General features: G+C 47.5%; 1 protein-coding gene across 1 annotated transcript in view; it reads right to left on the bottom strand.

Annotated features, from left to right (window-relative positions):
• The window catches only part of LOC118257323 (putative neutral ceramidase C), a 32380-nt gene that overhangs the window by 10053 nt on the left and 1302 nt on the right, over positions 1-21025 (bottom strand). Inside the window, exons 2-14 of the mRNA XM_050711862.1 lie at positions 12394-12588; positions 10606-10752; positions 8618-8712; positions 8185-8334; positions 7450-7626; positions 6890-7017; positions 6236-6313; positions 4825-4945; positions 3265-3390; positions 2794-2880; positions 1083-1187; positions 880-961; positions 324-439 (exon numbers count right to left, since the gene is read on the bottom strand). Of these exons, the coding sequence (XP_050567819.1) occupies positions 324-439; positions 880-961; positions 1083-1187; positions 2794-2880; positions 3265-3390; positions 4825-4945; positions 6236-6313; positions 6890-7017; positions 7450-7626; positions 8185-8334; positions 8618-8712; positions 10606-10741 (1401 nt within the window). The 5' untranslated portion in view covers positions 10742-10752; positions 12394-12588. The remainder of the gene's footprint in view (positions 1-323; positions 440-879; positions 962-1082; positions 1188-2793; positions 2881-3264; positions 3391-4824; positions 4946-6235; positions 6314-6889; positions 7018-7449; positions 7627-8184; positions 8335-8617; positions 8713-10605; positions 10753-12393; positions 12589-21025) is intronic.

The following is a 21025-nucleotide window of genomic DNA, read 5'->3' as shown; positions in this document are numbered from 1 at the left end:
GGCCCCGAGCAAATAGCCCTTCCTGGGGAGTGGGATGTCCCTGGGGGCACGGGACTGGTGGCAGGCAGCCTCCATCCCTGGGGACAGCCCTGGGCCAGCTGGGAGCATTGGTCCTGCCACAATCAGGGTCAGAGCGGAGGCCTCCAGCCCATGGTGTGCCCACCTGAGCTCAGTGCCACTCCACCATGCCCTCAGCATCCCCACAGCTCTCTCTTGGTCCTTGTCCTTCACCGTGCAGGCTCGCACAGACATTGCTGATAGGGGCTGGGTTTCAGTAGGGCACTACAGCACTTCCCAGAGCACACACCCAGATCTGCCCTTACCTCTCCAGTGCTAAAGAGAACTGGCTTGGGTTCGTGGCAAGCTTTCGTTTCATTGGATGGCTCTCCCAGGAGCTGGTCACGGATTTGATCCCAAAATGGGTCCCCTTCTACCGAACCTTGAAGGAAAACATCTTTTAAACACTGTTCCTTCAGCTTCCCCAGCAGCTATCAGGCAGAAATATCATATATTGCCCACTCCCTCCTTATGTCAGATAGGCTATTTCTTAGTGGATTCCAACTATCTCCCTTTTCTGGTGTGGTTTCTGCCAGGCTGTAGCCCAGCTGAGCCCCATTTCATCAGCATTAGGGTAATGAGAACAAATGGGAAAGACTGCCCTGAAGTCTGCTCTTTCTCCTCCCCACTCTCCTCCCCCCCAGAAGCTTTGCAATGGACACAAACTTGATCACACCTTCCTAAAAGCATCCATTTGGAGACTGCGGTTCAACCACCTGTTGATATTCTCTGAAAAGGTCTGAGGGTTTGAATTCACCTGGGGTGTGCCCTGTGTCCTCCTTGTTTGCACAAAGCCATGTTGACATCCACTCCCCAAATTACCTTGTGTGAAGTTGAAAGCCCCCACTCCATCAATAGTCCCTGCAGCAAAGCTGTATCCCAAGGCTGGTTTACATGTTTTGACCTTAACCAAAAGGGGGAAAAATGAGAGAGATTTTAAAACCAGTTTCCTCCAGTTTGCCAGATCCTGCTATGAGAACATAGCTGTTTTTCCTTCCTTGTGCGCCGGGAGCTCCCACTCTTACCGTGTGCGTGGCATTGAGCTCCACCTGGACATCACTCATGTTCACCCACTGGTGAGCTGAGCTGAGGGGTCCTGTGATCTCCTGGGAAGCACTGGCATACAGCTCCTAAGGGACACACAGACAGCAATCAGCAGCCAAGCCAGAAAACCAAGGGAAGGCCTCGTGCCAAAGCAGAAAGTCTCCAGAGTGTGTGGAAATCCTTGAGGAAGAAAAAATCAGGCACCCCAGTCTTCTGAGCTTCAACAATATGAATTACTTCTTCACTCGGTTGATGTCTTCCAGTGGCCTCTTGCAGGAGCATATTTCCCAAGCTCTGTTGTTTCCTGTCTCTAAATCCCTCATGCCCCGAGTCCTGCAAGCTTTCCTGTCCCAAGCAACATGGGGGGGACACTGGTCAGCATTTCTGTGTGCACCTTGCTTTTCACAACTAAAGCATGCACCTATTCCACTTGGATGGCAGGTTCCTTCCTCCCTCTCTCCCTCCCTCCTCCCCTCCTTCCTTCCACCTTTCGTCCTCACCTGTATTACTCATGGCTCAAAGAGAAGGCAAAGCAACTGTTGACTACAGGAGCTGTTAGAGTATCTGCCGTTTTCTTGTCTAAGACCAACCAGAACAAATGTTTTCTATGACAAAGATGCAGTCGAATGCATGAATTGCTTCAGAACTCATGGACTTGACTATGCATTTACTATATGGGTGACATCTCCATCAATTAGCTCTTCAGTGGATGATTTTCCTGACACACATGCCTCAAGCTGGTACACAGCATTGCCAGAAGTTATACAGGTTTAGTAACATCTCCTGTAACTGCAGGAAAGAGCAGAGGACACAGCCCTTGACAACCCTGAGTCTGCAGTGTTAAAAATGACAGCAATGTTTTCCCTTTCCACTTGATACCTATGCCAGGCACTTTGACTGGGACAAGCTTTCGCTTACAAGTCATGATCAGCCTGGAGTGACTTCAGGGCAAGCATCCGAAATGGCAATTAAAATGGAAATAGCCACCATCAAGCCTTCTGCTCTCACTCCTTTACTGGACCTGTTCCAGTTCCTACAAGCTGCTGTCCCTGAAACGGTGCCAAAAAAGGTCCGCCCATTGACAACTCGCAAATTACTCAAATCCATACAATGGAAACCAGTTAATTTAGGTGACTTTGGGGCCCAAGGACATAGGCTACATAATGGAGCCAAGAGGGTGGACCACAATGAGTAAATGCAAAGTCAAGCATGGCAAGATTAGTATCTTTCCTGGGTTTTTAAGCTAGCAGATTTTAATTCACGTTTGCATTAGTTTGGGAGTGCAATGCCGAATTCAGCCAACAAGTGGTATGTGATGGTGTTGCTGAGCTCTCCTGGGAGGCTTTGCCACCAGTGTTTTTTCCTATCATGACCCATCATGAGGTGCGTTCTTGGGGATGGGCGATTATAAGGGAGCAACATCCATATTACATAGCAGTCAGGAAGAGAGAGATCAAAACCTCAAAAACAACATTTTCAAATTCCAAGTCCTATAATCACATATCTAAATAAAAGTGTATGTTTTCTGAATAATCAGGAAATTTTCCTTAAGTGTATAAACATGAATTTTTAAGTAATTTAAACTTACAAACATTCATAAAAAACAGGTGCAAGAAATTTGCTCAAATGAATGTGTGGTTGTTTTTGTAATAACAGCATTCATATGCATTTGTAAAATGAAACATCACTTACCTTTGCTTTTGAGTAGATATTTTGTCCTATAATTCTTGTACTGTCGAACATATCAGTACCAGGACCCATGGCCATGCACATCGCTGCCTGTTAAGAAATTTGTTTCAATACTAGTGATCTGTTTCAATACTAGTGATCTGTTCATATGGAGAACATGTGGCACTGCAAAGTGGATGAGTGCATGAGTGGTTTTCATCATGTGGAGGCTAATAGCTTCTTGATAGCCGTCTAAAATTTGGGAACCAGATTGCAACACTAAGCTTTGCAGTAAGACAAATTTGGATTTGGGCTGAATGATCAGAAAACAGTGTGAAGACAAGACACAGTAGGTTTCTGAAAAGGGCATCCAGAATAGTCTAAAAGAGGTCTTTTTCATGCAGAATGGTCCATCACAAGGCTCTGTATTTGCAGCTCTAGCCTGAGTTTTCTCCTCCATCATAATTTACTGTAGATTGAGTAATCCATACGTACCCCCCCCACAGGACAGGTGCTCTGTGGGTTGTCACATGATTCCCCTGTGTTTACGCAGAACGGGCCTTTGGTGTTGGGTGACACGTCTCCCAGGTTGGAAGATGCAAAGGCAGCAACAAAAGATCCCTGCAAAATAGAAACATGGTTGGATGGATTTCAGTGACTTGCAGCAATTGCAGACATCCCCTGTGGCTTTCCCTTTGGGCTGCAAACTGCAGCACAACCTCAAGAGAGGTATTAAAGCCAGCTGATTGGGATGCAAGCTGGTAAATGTTTCTGAGGTGACTGGGAGGACTGGCACAGGGATTCAGGAGTGTACCACAAGCTAGGGACAGGAAGAGTAAGGGAGAAAAGGCCACAGGGGATGTAATTGCCACCTTCCATCTCAGCAGCAGCTCTTCCCCCACCTCCCCTGTTCTCGCATTCCTGATCACACGCTAATGGCTCATTGTGACACCTTGAGCTGGATTTTTCTTCTGCCAGGCTATCAACATGACAGATTTATGGGGTGAGAGCCAGTGGATCTGACCGCAGAAGTTCACACCAAGCAGTACTTGAGAAGCAAGGCTGGTTGCACACTGAGCATCAGCTGAACTCAGCTCTCACAACGGATCCTCTCAGTTCTCCCCCTTCTAGAAGCAGCATATGTCAACACCAGCTATTTTAATATCTTATCAGCTCTTCAGCCATTCTCTTGTAAGACTGCTAGACAAAACATGTCCGGCAAACCGCACAACTGAATATTGGATCCTGCAAACACTTCCACACGTACTTGGTCTGTGTTCATATCATCTTGCGTTGACTTGCACCCATAACTATGCACTAGAGTCAAGTCTGGTTAAAAGCTTTTAGATAACCCACTATAAAAAGAAATGTTTGCAAGCAGAACGTCTAAACTTCCTTCAGTTTTTATCCTTGATATGAACTGCACATGTTCCTCTGCCCAGAATATTAAAATGTGAACTGAGCAATGTTTCAAGGTACCTGCTGAAGATGCACACAGGACACCGTCATAACCAACTCATGACTCAAAGTGACTGTGAGATTGGTTCTTGTCCATATTCACATTTCAGGGGAAATAATTCAGGGGAATAAAGGAGATATGTTTGAACCTGGGGGATGGGAAATCTCCTGGACAAATGAAGACTATGAGACAGAACTGGCTGGAGGCCATGGAAAACAAGTGAGGATGACCACAAGCTTGATCCCATACTGCAGATGCAATGTAGACGATCTAATATCCCCCACTTGCCTTTCTAGTGATTTCCAGTGTGTCCAATAGTTGAATCATAACAAATTTGATTTGTTCTTAAAATGGGAGTAAATGCTGTCAGTTATTACCTCAAAAAGTCACAAGTACACTTTGTAATTTCTCTTCACCAGAGGAAGAAAGAGTAAATAAATCAGAAAGTGCATCTTTGGCCTCCTTTTGCTGTATTTACCCTGCTGTCCTATTTCAGTGTTCGAAGAAACCCGCTATGGCCCAAAAAAAGCATTGACCATACCCTCTGTCTTGAACTTTCTTCCCCATTATTCTCAATATTCTGAAAACTCTCCCACCTCTCCAGGAAGCATGCCCTTGTTCTTCTCCTGCTCAAACAAGAGAGACGCGTAGCCCACGTTGTCACTGTTCACAAGATGGTTTGTGTTGTTCATGCTGACTGGGTGCACGGCAAACCAGCTAGAGAGAAGATACGTGTAGGAAATGCATTATTTGAAATAAATATTTGCAGTCGGCTTATGGAAATTTCCTCTGGGGAAATAAAAACCCAGATCATCAGTGCCCAGGGCTGGATTAAGAAGGGCAGTGCTCACATCCTCTACCATCATGGCCTGGAAGGCTCATGACTTTGATAACCCAGGTCATGAGGTGACAATAGTTTGGCACTGTAATTAACAGGGCCACCAAGAGCTAGTTCTGCCCTGGACTGACTCTCTTCTGACTCCCAAGAATTATATTTTTGGAAGGATTTGGAGGAAAATCCATGGCTTTTCCTTGCACCATCAGCTGTGACACAAGGAGAGAAAAAAATTGAGAGGAAAACCCTCCTGATCCTCTTAGTGCAGTCAGATTCTCACTTGTGATTTCTAAATGGAGAAGTCACGTTGTTGGTTTCAGGACTACCTATTACTTCATTTCCCTGGCCTTGAGCTCTGAACTTCGAGCAGCCGAGCACTGCCACAAAGATGCGCTGATAGGATGGGTGTCATAAACACAGCACCTGACACCCAGCACCGGGAATGGCACATTTTGCATGAAATAATGGGGCGTTAAAGGAAATAACCAAAAGAACAGGAGCCCAAAGTGGTCCCAGAGATTCTGGGGCCAGACCCTGCTCCCAGGGGCACAGCCAAAGCACGGGAGGCACTAGTACAAGATGCAGCATGGGATACGGCCCCAAGGAAACAGCCCTTCTTGTGTGAGCAGGGGGTCTCCGTCCTCGGGGATGGCCCCGATGCGCTGGGACACAGCCCCATGCAGCCTGGGGTGCAGCTCCCATCGTGGTGCTTCCAGCCAGAGCCTGGTATGGCTGTGCAACCTTCTTCCCCTGTTGTGCAAGATGAGCCTTAAAAGACTGATTTCCAACTGCGTAGGGTTTTCGTCTGCACCTCTGCAAGGGAAGGCCAGCCACGGTCATCTTCCCCAGCCTCCTCCGCAAGCTGCAGCACAGGGGTTGTGGCAGGAGACATGCCCAACACAGAGAGCTGGAGATGGGCTAAGGCTGCTGAAGGTCCCAGAGCAGATGAGGGACACTGACCTGGTTTATACACTCAGTGACTCTCGGCATAACTTACTCTTCCCTCAGAGGCCCTCTGGTGACTACCTGAGAAAAATGGTCTATGAGAAAGTGCCATACACCTGAAAGTCAGGATGCTTGTGCAAGAAGGAACTACAGAACTAAGCCCAGAACCACAGTGCTGGGGTGCTTTTCTTTATGAGGATTTGGAGAAAAACATCAATGGTCAGTACCTGATGAGGCCCAGGTCATGTCCATTCTCATCTACCATCTTCAGCATCACCATTTCTTTATCTGTGTTGGATGAATACCTGGGACAACGGAGCAGGGAAATCCTGTTATCACCAGAGCAACAGTCACATTCTGTGTTGTTAAAACTCCACTGGGCTTAGCAAGAAAATGAGGAGGATATCAGAGATATTGCTAGGACATGGTGACCTTACAGGACCATCCTAATACAGCTGTGAACCTAAGGGAAGAGGCACGGTCATTGATGACTTCAGGCCCTGCTTCCCTGGGTGGTGGAAAGAGGAGATCCTTCTAAATACAACCTTATGTACTTTAATGCCATCTGACACACATGCTAGCATCTACTAAGGATGTTCTTTCATTGCTGTTAACAAAACACAAGGCCACATCCTTAACTAATGCCTCACATGCTTGGAGGGGGCATCAACAGCTTCCAAGTCCACTTGTACAATTCATTTTTGGGGAAGCAGGTACCCAAGGACCCACGATGGTGACTGTCATTCTGCCATGGACTTGGGTCCACATTTGAACTGTCCTACAAATGACCAGAAACACTGGCTGCAAGACCTCTGGGTCATGGTTCCAACCAAAGGGTCCTCTTCAGGGATCTGTTTCTCTCCCATTTGAGGAGCCTTTACCTGCTTTGTTCAGATGCTGGATTCTGGAGATATGAGTACGGGCTTCGGTTGATCTGACTGTTTTCTACAGTGCCTCTGTTTATAAAAAGCCTTCCTCTTTTCAGGTTCTGATGTGCTATATCAATGCTCTGAAAAACAAAAAGGCAGGGAATATTAATGCATGAATGTAAGCCATATATGAGTTTATTTGGAAAAACTCCCTACCTGCCTGGCCCCAACACTTTCTTGTGAATCTAGAGGCTTTTCACTTTGTTTTTGTTTTGTTTGTTTGTTTCTTGTTTGGTTGGGTTTTTTTAATAGACCAAAATTCTAGAAAGTTATGATCATGAGAAGTAATATTTCAAAACCAGGCACAACCATCTCTTTCTAAATAAAAACTTGAAGGTCTGACCTGATCTCACCGGCAAGCATAAAACCACCTCTGAGTGTATTTTAAGGTTGCAGCACTTTCAGGTGCTACCATGAACATTGCAGCAAGAGCTCTGTTAGTCACAAACGTACCTCCCCTTACTTTTTCTGTGTTTACGGGCCTGTGTGTCAATAGTCCAGATGATGCCTACCTTTACAATGCCCTTCACAATAGCATCGAGGGACGGTTTGATCAGTCCTTTGCTAGTGATCCAGAAAAGCGTGTACTGGAAGTAGCCACCAGGACCCGAGTGCGTGTGGGTGCCACTGAGGATGACGTTGTCCTGTCGGTAGAGCTCACCATACTTGGTCTTCAGTTCCTTGAGCACCTAAGAGGAAAGAAGTGGTCCTAAAAACCCTTTCTTATGCCTGTGGAGATTTGATTCAAGCCTTGAAAAACAAACAAACAAACAAATAAAATCATCTCTCACCTGCCTCCCAGCTCTTTTCTTTCCACCTGATACTCCCATAGCCAGTGACCAAATAAGCAGGTTACAGCTGTTGATTTGACAACAGCCTTAAAATAATAAAATCCTGTAAGGAAAGACCTCTATAGCCAACTTGCAGCCCACCCCATGTCATCCAGGGAGCGCCTACTTCTCAAGGACCTCCCTTCCTCCTCTGTGGTGCAATACATAGGTACCAAGCATCATGTGTATTTTTGGCAATTTTTTCAATACAAAAAGCATGGTCAAAGTCCAGCATCATTTGCTGAGAAATCTTCTTCATCAGAGACACCACACCTCTCAAAGTCCTGCTGCAAGGAAATCCCAAAGCAAATGGCCAAGGTGCTGCTGCATTCTTTATTGTCCGGCAATGACTACAACCTTAGCACTAATACCAGCGGCAGCTCATGCTGTGCAGATTGTTCACTTCCAGCCACGTACCTCCAGCCTCAGTCGCTGAGACACCATTCCTATGTCGATGCTAACAAACACAACTCGCTTGGAGCTGTTGGGCTCTGCCACGATGAAGGCTCGGCTGTAGAGGCGTGTGAGGAGCCCGCCGCCCACCTGGTCAGGATTGGCGTAACCCATCTGGAAGGAAAGAGCTCTGTCAGGCCCACACAGACAAAATACTGAGAGATGGATTCATTTGCATGTATTTTCCTAAGTCAATTTCCAGAAGATCAAAAAAAAATCTTTCAAGACAAAAACTCAGAGCTGCAACTATCTTGCCCTGCAATCACTCATTTAATGTTTTAAGACAACTATTTGTTAAGGCAAGGCCTCTAAGCCAAATGTTCTGAAAAAAAATAATAGAGATGATGAAAAAAAGAACAGTATTTCACTGAATCCATGCTCAATTCCCCATACATACCAGAGGAATTTCTGCTACTGGCCCTGTGCAATCTGCTCGACCTGCACCCAATAAGTAGTCTCCTGAGACACCATTTGATGGTGGGTCGTCATAACCTATAATAAGAATAAATAGTAGATTAGGGGCCACACAAACAAGCAGAACTAGGGGAGGAAGAGTCAACACAACTTTTTCAAAGGGTGTGCATGCCTGGAACCTGCTGCACATCCTTGGAGGACTTAGAAGTCTCTGAACAAGGTGATCTGGCTGATACTGTCTGCTCGGGTTTCCAGCTGTTGGCCAACATGGCCAGCATTTGCTGATGTTGTTAATGTATTAAGGGTGGAAAATAACGGGCCAGGTGTGAAGAACTGCAGCGCTCACAATATGGGATCACTGGGCTGTGTAAAACATGCAGTGATTCACAGCAAGGGGAAAACAAGCTTAGCTTCCTTGACTCCAAATCATCTCTCCAAATTCACCATTGTCATGCAGAAAACAGAAGCCAGGGTATAAGGGCTGTTTTCACCCAAAAAAAGTCCATGTCCTGCACTGGTGTCCTGGTCTCAAAAAAAAAGAAGGGGGGGGGCACAGCAGCACCAGGGAAAGCAGCTGTGGGCAATGACCCTGGACCAAACGACCAAATGACCCTGGACCAAAGGCCCCTCAAAGAAGGCTGAGCCTCATCCCAGCCATCACAAAGCCTTCCATGGGATGCACAGAGCATCTGGACAAAGTCATAGAAGAAAAGCCATTGACGGCTATTAAATAAATAAATACATTCTCTGCGCCTCAGGAAATCCCACAGCCACAAATCACTGGAGGCTGAGATAACACCGTGGGAAAAATATTTTTGTGCACTTAATCTGTTCTCAAAGTCTTCCCTGGCCAGATGGGGCAGCTGGACGCTGGGCAGCGGGAAAAGGGGACGCTTGGTCTTCCCACCACGGCCTTTCCTAGACTGTCACTTAAAACAGAGGAGAAACAAAACACTCTCATCGTCCCCAGACTGAACACAGGAGCAGCAGAGAGACAAAGCAGTGTGACTGAAGGGGGGTTCCCATTAAAATTACTGCTGCTCCACCTCCTCCTCAGAGAGATGTAATGCAGAGGAAAGGCACTTGTGCAAAATTCTCACAGGTTACAACATAAAACTAGAGGAAAGCATGAACTCCATACAACTCAAGAGCAAAATCAAGGAGGTGGAAGTCCTCATTGCTGACTAATCAGGCAATGCTCTGGGAAAGGGCTCCTACCACATGGAGACACCTAAAGCTTGAAAATGCTTGGGTGTTGTTTTTTCTTTCTTTTTATTTGGATTGGTTTGGTGTGTTTTTTGTTTTTGTTTTTGTTTTGTACTCCCATGATATTTTCTCTCTCCAGAAGACAAGTGTGGGGTGTATTAGAAGTGGATTGAGGGTTTCTTGGGGCAGCTCATGCCACCCAGCTGCCCCATGCCTGGTGATGGGGATGGGGGCAATAAGTCAGCTGTGGTAGGATCGTAAGCGCTGCCAAGCTCCTCAGTTTCTCATTCTCTGGATTTAGAAAGAAGCTTCATAGCTCCTTTTGACTTTTTTTTTTTTTTAACAACGTATTTCTAAACTTTCCAAAAAGAGCAAACTGCTTCAGGTGGGAATGGATTAATTTGACCTGAACATGTGGCCCTGGGGCGTGCCATGCACATCGCCTCATTGTGGAGCAGGCAAAAACAGGGATGATATCCAGGTTCATGCAAAAATTGGTGCCCTCTGCAAAAAAAAGGGAGCACATTTGTAACGGCTTGAGTCTGCAAATGATTTGGGAATGAGACACCACCATGCTGTTGTTTCATTTTGGGATGATTGTCACTGGTCAGTGGCCCTGAAAAAGGTTCCTGACCCCTGCTGCCACAAGACGAAATCAGACGCTTTTGCATCTCCTCTCCCTCCTCCTGTATCCTCCCTCCATCCCAGCAAGCCCTCCGGATGGCAGACAGCTGCGGTGGGCAGCACCAAAGTAGCTCGACTTGCCATTGCTGGAGCTGTTCTCTTGGGTGAGAAAGTGGAGGATGAGGAGTACCACAGTCACTGCTGTCATCAGCACCAGGAAAACGATGAGGACCACCTCCAGGCGGGAGAAGGAGCACTTGTGCCTCTTTCCACACATGGCAGGGAGCCCTGCGAAAGCAGAGGGGAGCCCGTGAGAGAGGCAGAGGAGTCAGCCCCGAGGTGAGCCACGTGCTGGCCATGGTTTGCATCCCCCACCCCGTGTGTCCCCCAGGTGGGGCAGAGCAGGCAGTGATAAGGATGGGAAGTGGCGACAGATATCTTTATTTTTTTCCCCATTCTGCTTAAGACAGCAAAATCATATCTCCTATGTGCAGCAATTGCTCCCCGTCAAGAGGCCCGGTAGGACAGGGCATGCTGCTCTTTTACTGCATACGCATTTACCAGGACACCTTGCTTGCTCTTTTGAAGAAATCTTTCAAATAAAACCCTAGATCTTTCATCAGATCCTATATTCACCAATAGAGGTGCTGCAGCCTGAAGCCTCACCACATTTTTGCTGGTCCTACTCATTGTGCACAATATCTTCATCATAATAATGGTTAATTTAGCAAACCCAGGGCAAGGCAAATACCCCATTGCATGGACAAAGGCAGTTTTCTCCAGGATATGAAAAGTGGTGGTTGTGACAGCTTTCCAGAGCTGAGCTCTTTGGATTTCCTTTGTGTATATTGTTACCACACCTCAGTTTAAAGATTAAAAAGAAAAAATATTCAAAATAAGGTTATGGGAAAATGTACTATTTTCTCCTATGTAAAAAGGTGACTTTCAGTTTGTCCTGTTCTGGCATCGGAGATTTGCATCAAGAGCTTCCATCGGGCACTTGTACCAAAGATGTGCCTTTTGCCCTTCTTGGAAACGTCCATACAAGGCAGAAATAAGCCTTTAAAATAGCTTTAGACATTTTCATGCCTCCTTGGGTGTGTTAGTAGATCTGCAGTAATACCACAGATCCCATTTCTTTGCACACCTCTACCTTTGATGGAACCGCAAACCTGCCTGGACCACAGGGGACAGGCTCCTTGTTCAGAGCAGTGGGGGTCCCCATCCTCGCCAGTGTCCCCAACTCTCCTGGGCAGCCTGGGGAGCCTCAGTGCCCCCAGCCAGAGGGATTCTGTGTTTTGCTCCTATGACCGTGCCCCAGGGGGGGAGAGGAGAGGGGGAAGGAGGGACACGCGATCAGAAAGGGAAGTGGGGCAGAGCCTCTAATTATCCCAGAGGTCAGATCTGCTGGTGGGTCTGGCAAGGGGCTTGGTAAAGATCATGTGTGGAGGACATTCCCCAGAGGTGATGTGCCCTGGAAACAACCAATCTGCAGAAAATAACCACTGAAAAGAGCATTTATGGTCTTGGAAGCACGGCAGCAAGAAATATCACCACCAGCAAGCCAACTGGTCACCCAGACTTCTTGTAGGTGACCTTTCTATCAACTTCTTTTGCCATGGTAAGATAAATCAGCTGTGCTCACTGCTGAATTTCACCCAGCTAATCTTCTAGTGGCAACAAATCTAGTATTATGGGTTTCCTTCCTCCCTTTTTTGACTTTGCTTTTTATTCTGTAAGCTGGAATTGCCAGCTAGCTGCAACTCATCGCAAGCTGCCCAGATGATGGATATTGCAGCGCCATCCCAAAACATGACCACATGATACGCAATTCCGTTTGTTTTTCCACGTGATTACACAGCTGAAGTAATACCAAAAGAAGTAAACATTTGTACTATGAAATCACAACAACATCTCATGCAAACTTACCTTGCAGTGCAGCTTATTAGGGGTTCTCTTTCTATATTCTGGATGCCGTGAGGCTTCAGTACATCCAGTTCTGCTTATACCTGATGTCCCTTGCCAGTCCCAGGGGTTAGAGAAACATCTCCTTGCTTGAAATCTGCTTCAAGTTGAAAGGTCCAGCTTGAAAATTATTGCTGTTACAATCCCGTGAGTCAGGCTCTGTGTAAGATAAGGAGCAGATCAATAACATTTATTGCAAAACAGGTGGTTTTTTTCCATTCCTTTTTTTTTTTTTAATAAGTTATGAACAGTGCCTGTATCTTCAAAATAACCTTTCCAGGATTACACAGATCAGCTCTGGTGCATGAGGATTACGGGAACAGTGTTTTTCCCTCTTTTTTTTTTTTTTTCATCACAGCTTGACCAGCCTGCAAGATGGCTGCTGCTCCACATCCTGCTGTGAATCTGAATTCTCATGGGATATCAGTCTCAAGGGTTTCCAAACTTCACTAGAAGAAGAAGAACTTAAATATGGGGACATACTCTCAGCTTTTAAACATGTTTGCTTTTTCTGTCTGTTTTCCTTCTGAGCCCCAGCTTGGTTGCATCATGCGTTAATCCACCAGCTGCTAAAACATGCTTTCTTCAAAGAGTTGTGGCTGCGGGAGCCATCATATCCCTGAGACAGTGGCAGCTTGCTCTTGCTTGCAGAGAATTTAAAAGCCCCCTGAGCAATACACCTTTGCTTTCCCCAACTCCCATGAGTTTTCGAGGGAATTTAAGGACAGGACCACATGCGACATCTTCCATTCTACTCAGCCTCCAGCAGGCAAACATTGCAGGAGGTGCTGTTTTCTTCTTCCACCACCGTTTTTTCCATGCCGCCTAATTCCAGAGGTTAATATGCCAGCTAGCACTGAGCACAGGCAGCCTGAGTCATCACTTCAAGGTCACATTCAGTATCTCCCTTTGATTCAGCAATTTTTGGACTGGCTTGTGGGGAGAAGAAAGATTTTCTGATATGTTATCTCCTCGCTGCGATACAAAAGGAACACGCTGCCCTTGCTGTTGGCAGAAAACAGCATGCTTCGCCTCTGTATAGGCTGACAGATATTCCTGGCGAGCTCCGTGCCAAAGTCCTGGACGTGGGTGCCTGGGAGAGAGACACCCAACTGGCTCTGCGCTGGGCCACAACCAAGCCACCACGGTCCACTAAATCCACCCCACAGCCCCCTGGCCTCCATGCATGGTGCCCAAATCCTGGCTCTCAGCACCCCAGAGCAGTTCCAGACCTGACAGCTGTGTCCTCAGGCAAAGCTGCACAAGCACCTAATCAGGGTGGGAAATGAGTCATGTGAGCTAACGATCCTGTTTTCCTTGGTCTTAATTCTTAATTCTTATCTTAATTCATCTTCTTTCTTCTGGACACACAGCTGTTAGGTAGCTTGGGCCAGTCCACCCTGGTGCAGTGTTCAGGCGTACCCAGCCATGACGCTCCGCGCCCAAGGGTTTTGCAAGGTTGCTCCAAGTCGTGCACCAGCCCTGGGGGAGCCATGTTTGTTAAATCCCAGGACAGAAACTAGCTGGGACACCACAGGAGTAGGCTGTGAATTAGCAAGAAGGACAAGAACTCTTCTTGAAGGTGATGTATTTGCTAGATCATCATGAAATGTGAAGAAATTGAGTTCTCAAGGTTTGGATGGTGATGATTTGCCCTGTCATCTCACCCCAGGGAATCCAAAGAGTCAAGAAAAAGACTTCACTGTGGCTCTGCGGCTCCAGGAAGGGCAACTCAGTTGTTGTTGGACATCAAGGAGGAAAAGAAAGTTTGATAGTACCTCAAAACAGGTTTGGGGGAATATCTTAAACTTTTTCCTTTTAAAAAGACTGCTCAGCGAGGCTATGGGGACCCACAGGTCCCCATCTACCCTACATGGCCTGACCATGCCCCTGGCTCAGAAGTGCAGAACAAAGCAAGTTTTTTGGCACAGAAAAGGGACTGTCTGGACTGCAAAACCCTCAGCTGAAGCACTAAAAGCTTGGTTAAATCCCCCTGAGCTCCTTCCTTCCTGTGAAACAACAACCCAGCTCCTCCAGAAAAGGTGGATTTCCAAGACAATGGCCAGGAATTTTTTTCTTGAGAAGCAATGGTAGCTGCGGTTGGAAACCAGCCTGCATGGAAACTGTTTCCTGGTCTCCTGCAAGTCATCAAGGGCTGGTACCAAATCAAACCAAACACTTCCCTTACAAAAATTCATAGGAGTCTGTAATCTTTTCCACGAACCATCTGAAAATGAATCCTCCCATCCTGATCTTCCAGTGTTGGCACATGCAGGAAAGGTGATGGAGAAAGAAAATCACAGAGGGAAGGCACGCTCAGGACATCAGGGACTTCCCACCCGTCTTTAGCCTTCCGGATGCTCTTCCCATGGAAAACTCCAAACCAAGCAGGTCAAAAAAGAGACTAACTATAGTGCTTATTTGTCCATTCTGCCCCTTTGCTTTCCTTCCTTTTCTTTAATCCTCATTTTCACCCAGAATTATATCACAGGCTTTTCCATGGACCTTGGGGGGGAAGGACGTAAAGCTCCATCTGTGGTGCCTCACTATTGCCTGCTTCTCTCCAAGGAAGTGGCCTAAAATCGACAGCAGAGCAAAAACAAAAGAGCCAGCATGACTTAGAGATGCCAACATGTCATTTCTCTCCAAAACCAGTCCAAAAATGCAGGACGATGCAATGGGACTGCCTTGTGACTGTGCAGAGTTTCTGACCACAGATATGGGATAGCTGCATTTTGCAGTCAGAAGCTTTATCTGAACGTTTTGGGCAGGTGTAATTACAGTGAAAGGTGGAAGGCTGAAGAGCCAGGATTTTGATGGGGGAAAATTGGAACAAAACCTGTCTGGTACCTCTGTTTAGCTCCCGTGTGTTTGTCCCTGCCTCCCCCTCATCCTTGTGCACCTCCACGTGGTGCCACGGTGCAGTTCGGAACAGCTTTAACACTTGCTCTCCTCTAAGAGGCTTCACCCAGACTCAGCTCATTAGCATGCAGTAGATGTCCCTCCAGATCCGTGCAGCTCCTCACTACAACCAACTTTGGCTAACCCGTAGGTGCGCGGTGCCTGGCAGCCAGCCAGGATGCACTTTGTCCCCACCACAAATAGGGTTGTCTTTGCCATGTCGCTCCTAAGCCAAACAAGCTGAAGAAGCTCAATTCGTTAGAAATCCAAGTTAAAATTCTCACTATAAGCTAAAGTGAGGATTAAATGTGAGGATAGTGCTGAGGATTAAAACAATGGCCACCTTCACCGAGGAAGCAGAAAGAAACCCGTCTGTAGGACCTCTGCTTTTCCGAGGTGGTTCATCACCATCAGGACAGCAACCTGGCCACTCCACTTCTGCATGCGCAACAGAGTTTTGGTTGAGAGACCGGAGACATCTCAGCACGAATGGCCCAAAGCCAAAGCGCGTGCTCATTTGCATTGCAATTAAAACTTCATTTTGTACCAAAAGCTCTAGCCTCACGCTTGGGGTGAAGCACCTGGTGCTTTGTGCCTGTAAAATGCAGCTGCCTAGTGACTCCCCGCCTGCTGGATGAGGTGCGGGGTTTTGAGCATCTTCAAAAGGTTGTCCTGGAGCTTCACACTGATTTTGCTGCCTTTCTATTGATTAACGCATAAAAAAAAGAAGAGCCCAGAAGAGACCCACGAGCTGGCCTAACTCACCGCATGCACACAGCCAGGAAGAGGATAGATCTGCTGCAGAAACGGGCTGAAATTTTGTCTGCCTCTGCCACCATCAAAAAGGCGGATGGGTAATGAATAGGCTGACATTTTCTTTTTCCAAAATAATGCGCTGCGTTGCCCAAGCTTTTCTTCATTAAGCTGGAACATTTTGTGCCACTGTCCCTGAAGCCATAAAGCCTGTCTGGGTTTCTGCAGCCACTGAATCTGGCTGCTTCAATACCGCATTATTCTGGGGGCCAATCCTGGTATCTGGGAAGCCACAGAAGATACCCCACAGCTGTGGGCAATTCTCCAACAAGGCCGGGCACACCACAGGCCTTGGTACTTGGAGAATGGAAACTTCCTTTCAAGCCTGTTTGCTAAACCCTGGCAGGTTTCTGTAGCAGAGAAATGAATTGAGCACCAGCTCCCAGTCTGTGTGTGCTATTCATACAGACCCAAGATGTTCACAGCCTGGGATCCTGGCTGTGAAGAGGAGAAAGCAATTATGAAGCCTTTTACATAATTATGTTTATTTAACAAGGAATGGCCAAAGTCCTTTTGATACGGACGTGGGAGGATCCTGATGGCAGGAGATAACATTTCCACACAGAGACATCAGCAAAAACCGTTTGGGGCTTTGACAAGGACACGCCGGGGCGCGACTCAGGCAGTGCCACATGGATTTTCCTTCCCGTCTTTCCTGGTCAAAACACTCACACCTGCTCTGGGCAGCAGCAGGTAGCTCCATCGGGTGAAGGGCTGAGGTTTGGGGTGAAGTCATGGAAATCATGGCCATGCTTGAGTACAGCCCCCCCATCAGGCTGGCACATGGCAGCAGGCGACTCCGGACTGACACAGAAAGCACTAGGTGGGAGCGAGAGATCCTCCGCAAGCTCCCTGGCTGGTTGTCCAATGCCTTGGACATGCAATGATTTCCTTCTGGAGCATCTTCTGCCTCCAGGGGCCAACACAGTAATTCATGAGTTTCACCAGAAACTATTTATTTGGGAAACTGGAACACAGAGGACAAGCTGCCCTGGTGAAGTCACTTCTGCCACCCCTTTGCCAGGACAGCTTGTCCCATTGGGTTTGGCTGTGGAAATGCCTCCCCCTGCCCACAGGAGCTGTGTGCTGTGGGAACTCTGCTGGCCAGGCTGGAGGTAGGCTCCGTAGCTGAAAACTGCTCCCAGGAGCAGGATTGGGCCTACTTGTGGCAGCAAGCAGCACGTTTCCCTCTGGGAGACAGCTAGGGGTGCCCTCCTGCACTTCCAGACAACCGAGTCCTGGCAATTTTTGCTGCTTTCTAGGTCATTTTTTGAACAAGGGAACACCTCAAAATCCTTAAGATCACGTGCTTTAAATCCATCTGCAGATTAAATGCAAGTAGCTTAAAGCCTCAGATGTCACCAAGAACAGAAAATATTTTGCCAGAGATCATTTAAAGCAGCAGCAAAGAGCCAAACGCCCATTCCCTGTTTCATACACTATGCTGTTGGTTTCAAAGCCAAAGCATCCCACTTACTGTCCCCTACCCTGGCTGAGGTTTCCATCAGCTAAAAGGCAGAAGAAGGCCCAGCCATGGAAGGGCACGAAGCACAGACAAGTCATCCCTTCCACGCACAGGTGGGGAGAACAGAGTGGGGAAAGCAGCACAAAGCTAGTGACTGCAGCAGGTTATCGAAATCTCCTCCAAAAAATTTAATCCTGGATTTAATGCCTCCCCACCCCCAAAGGTAATCTAGTTGCAAGATGAAACTGGGAGGTGCGTTTCAATTGCTCCATCAAAATGCAGGCAATGCGTGGAAATACGTGGCAAGGCTGAAAAATAAAATCGCAGCATCTCTCACTTCTTATATGGAGCTGCATCTTCTAGCCAACGGGGAGAGATCAGGACAGAGAAACAGGTAACTGAGCTCCTTCTCCCTCTGTTGTCCTTTAAGTCTATAAAATATTAAGTGGGAGAGTAAAAATAAGCACTGGCAGAGGCTCAGCCACCCACCACAACAACAACTACGTGGGCAAGCGCACGCTAATCTCTTTCCTGCGCTCAGACTCACAGCTCTGGCTGCTTGACCTGTTCCACATACAAGAAGCCAAGATGAGCTAAAAATAATGAAAACCAATTGTTCAAGTGACTTGTTTGCTAGCATGTCTTACTTCCAGGGAAAAAGGAAATGTGCAATTATGGTAATGCAGACAAAGCTTTGAAACACCATCTGGAGGGCTTGTGGAGGTTACCTTGTGCTGCATGCTCCGAGCTGAAGGCACCAAACCTATTTCTCATTCCTTTAACAACCTGTAGAACAACCTTTTACTGCTTTGAGGCCATTGCGATGAACCACAAGATTGTGCCACGGTGACCAGTGACCACTGCTGCCGCAAGCAACCAGTGGCAAAGCCTGAGCAGAAGCAATTCCCAAAAGTCACCCAGAGCATCCAAGGGAGAGACCCCTCAGCTCAGCGGCTGCTTTGCAAAGTCTGGGGAGGCAGATGCATTGAATCATTACGTGGGGAAAACTTTGAATGAAGGGCTTTGTTTCTAACAGGGGTGAAGGCAGACTGTGGGAAAGCTCTTGCAGAAGCTGTCCCCATCAGGCTGATGGGGCTGGGAGCAGCCTGGGGTGGGTTGGAGCCCATGGTAGCTCCTGAGTGGAGGAAGCCAGGGCAGCTGGCAGCCTTCTTCGTGCTTAGGAGTGGAGGAGACATTGGAAGAAACCAGGCAGCAGCTAATTTTAGCTTCAGCCTGTGCTCTCCTGGACAAAGCACATTCCCCCCCCACCAGCCCTCGCTTCCCCTCGAGCCCTTCACCAACCTGCAACAAATTCACATGGTGTCTGGTCATATTTGGAAGCATTTGTAAGAAAACAAACACTTTGGTGACAACAAAAGTCAACAAACATCCACATTTGCACCCAAACCAGCATTTATCAGTCGTTCCCTTGCCCCGGGCTGTTTTGCTCAAAGCTGCAGAGCAGCAGCCACACAGGCACGGCCCTTACCTGGGATGCAGGAGAGCACCAGGCAGGAGCCACTCAGAGGACAAGCCAAGCAGCACGTGCAAAGCAAAAGAGCTGCAGCCCAAGATTGGGAAAGCCTTTCTGGGAAACTCTTCTTGCTCCCCGAGCCTGGGGACAGAAAAAATGACACGGCGGAATGGGGCAGATCCTTCCCAAGCTAACTCCAGCTGTCTCTGAAAAAATTGGGCAGAAGATAGAGGCTGGGCTGCTCTACGCCCATTACAGACCAACTGCCTGCCAGTGACGTGAACCACCAGGTCCAGAGCTGCTGCTGAAAACCACCTGCAACCAAGTCGGGGGGTTCCTGCCTGCTCCCAAAACTTGCTAGACTTCCAAATGCTGGGCATTTGGAAGAAAATTGGTGTAAGAAAATTGGTGTTGATTTTTTGCAATGCGTATTCTTGAGATGCATGGGAACACCACGCTGCACCACATGGAGGGTTTGTCTCTGCTGGTAGGTGGGGTCTGGAAGCAGTCCCTAGGAAATAGTAATAGGAAGCCACAAATCCTTCCTGCAAATACATACGTGAATGTTTGCTCCAACAGCTGCTGAATCAGACTGGGAAAGCTGCTGGAGCAGTAACTCGTGGTGGCTCGTCCTTGGGGAACACTCCAATACCCTGCCACCAGAACAAGGACAAGCAAAGGGCAAGGGGTGCAGCCGCCCCCAAGTCAAAGCAGGAGGGCTGAGTTTGATGGGCAATAATTGCTCTTTGCAGAGAACAAAAAAGACAAGTGGTTGTTGCCCTTGCTTGGCCTGTGCTCCTCAAGAACCTTCCCTCTCTGTATTTTACAGGTCTCAAAACTTTCCCCACCTGCAAGGACTGAAAACTAAACTGGGATGGGGCATCCCAGACCAAGGGGATGAGCAAGTGGTGGTTCAGCCTCGGGATGGGGACAGGATTGCCCCTGGATGTTGCCCAAGAAGCTTACCCCAGAAATACCCTGCTCCAGAGGGTGTTAGAAGCCTCCAGCAGCACCTCTTGGCTACGCTCCTTCAGGGAGTGAAGGCAGCAGCATCAGGGTACAAGCATCATACCTGAGTAACCTGGGGGAAACGCAGCTGGTGTTCTGACGGTGGGAAATGTGAGATCCCCAATCATTACTGAAATGCTGAACAACAAGCAGCTGCACTCCACCACCCGCAACGTTAGCGCCATCGCAAGCCACTGCCCACCTTAAACAGCTGGCACTGCTGAGCATATATTCACTGCTACTGACTGGAAGGAGAGGAACAAGGCAGCACGAGCACCGCAGCCTGCAGTTAGCACTGACGCAGAATTTTGTCCTCTATCTATTCCCTTGGTCCCCTCCTCCAGACTTGGCAGTGACAAGAGCTATGCCGTATTGCTGAGCTTAATGTCACTGCCTGCCCAGTTATTCTCAAGACAGCATGCTTTATTACAGCACAGCTCTTCTGTGAAAAAATGAAACCATGTTTAGCCAGATCCATGCAGTAAGTCAGACACTACAATGCAGAATTCAGCAGATTCCATTTAATGTCATGTGCATATATCCATACATTTACTTATGTCAATGGTTTTGATGTGCGTGATGCCAGGTCTTGAAAAATCTACTCATTCATTTATGTCTGGGAGCCTGAAGTCTCTCAAGCAATCATCTCTGGATGGGTTAGCTTTTTTAAACTCAGCTTTCAACCACATAGTTGCAAAGATAACTCTCAACTCAAGGCAAAGCATGCGGAGCTAATCCCTGAAATTCGCAGACAGCTCTGCAAATGCTGTTGCAAAGGGTTTTGCAAAGAAATGTGGGACATGAGGAAATCCCTCCCAGGGCGAAGTGGTAAGAAATGGGTTAGTCTTGTCTAGCATCCCAAGCAACAGCAAGGCAAAGCAGCAGAACACGGGATTGATTCTTCAAGGCGGTCTTAGGCTGAGGCTGAGAAACAG

This window comes from Cygnus atratus, chromosome 7 (assembly GCF_013377495.2).
Source record: "Cygnus atratus isolate AKBS03 ecotype Queensland, Australia chromosome 7, CAtr_DNAZoo_HiC_assembly, whole genome shotgun sequence".
NCBI classification, from domain to species: domain Eukaryota; kingdom Metazoa; phylum Chordata; class Aves; order Anseriformes; family Anatidae; genus Cygnus; species Cygnus atratus.
This window is presented reverse-complemented; position numbering and strand designations above follow the sequence as displayed.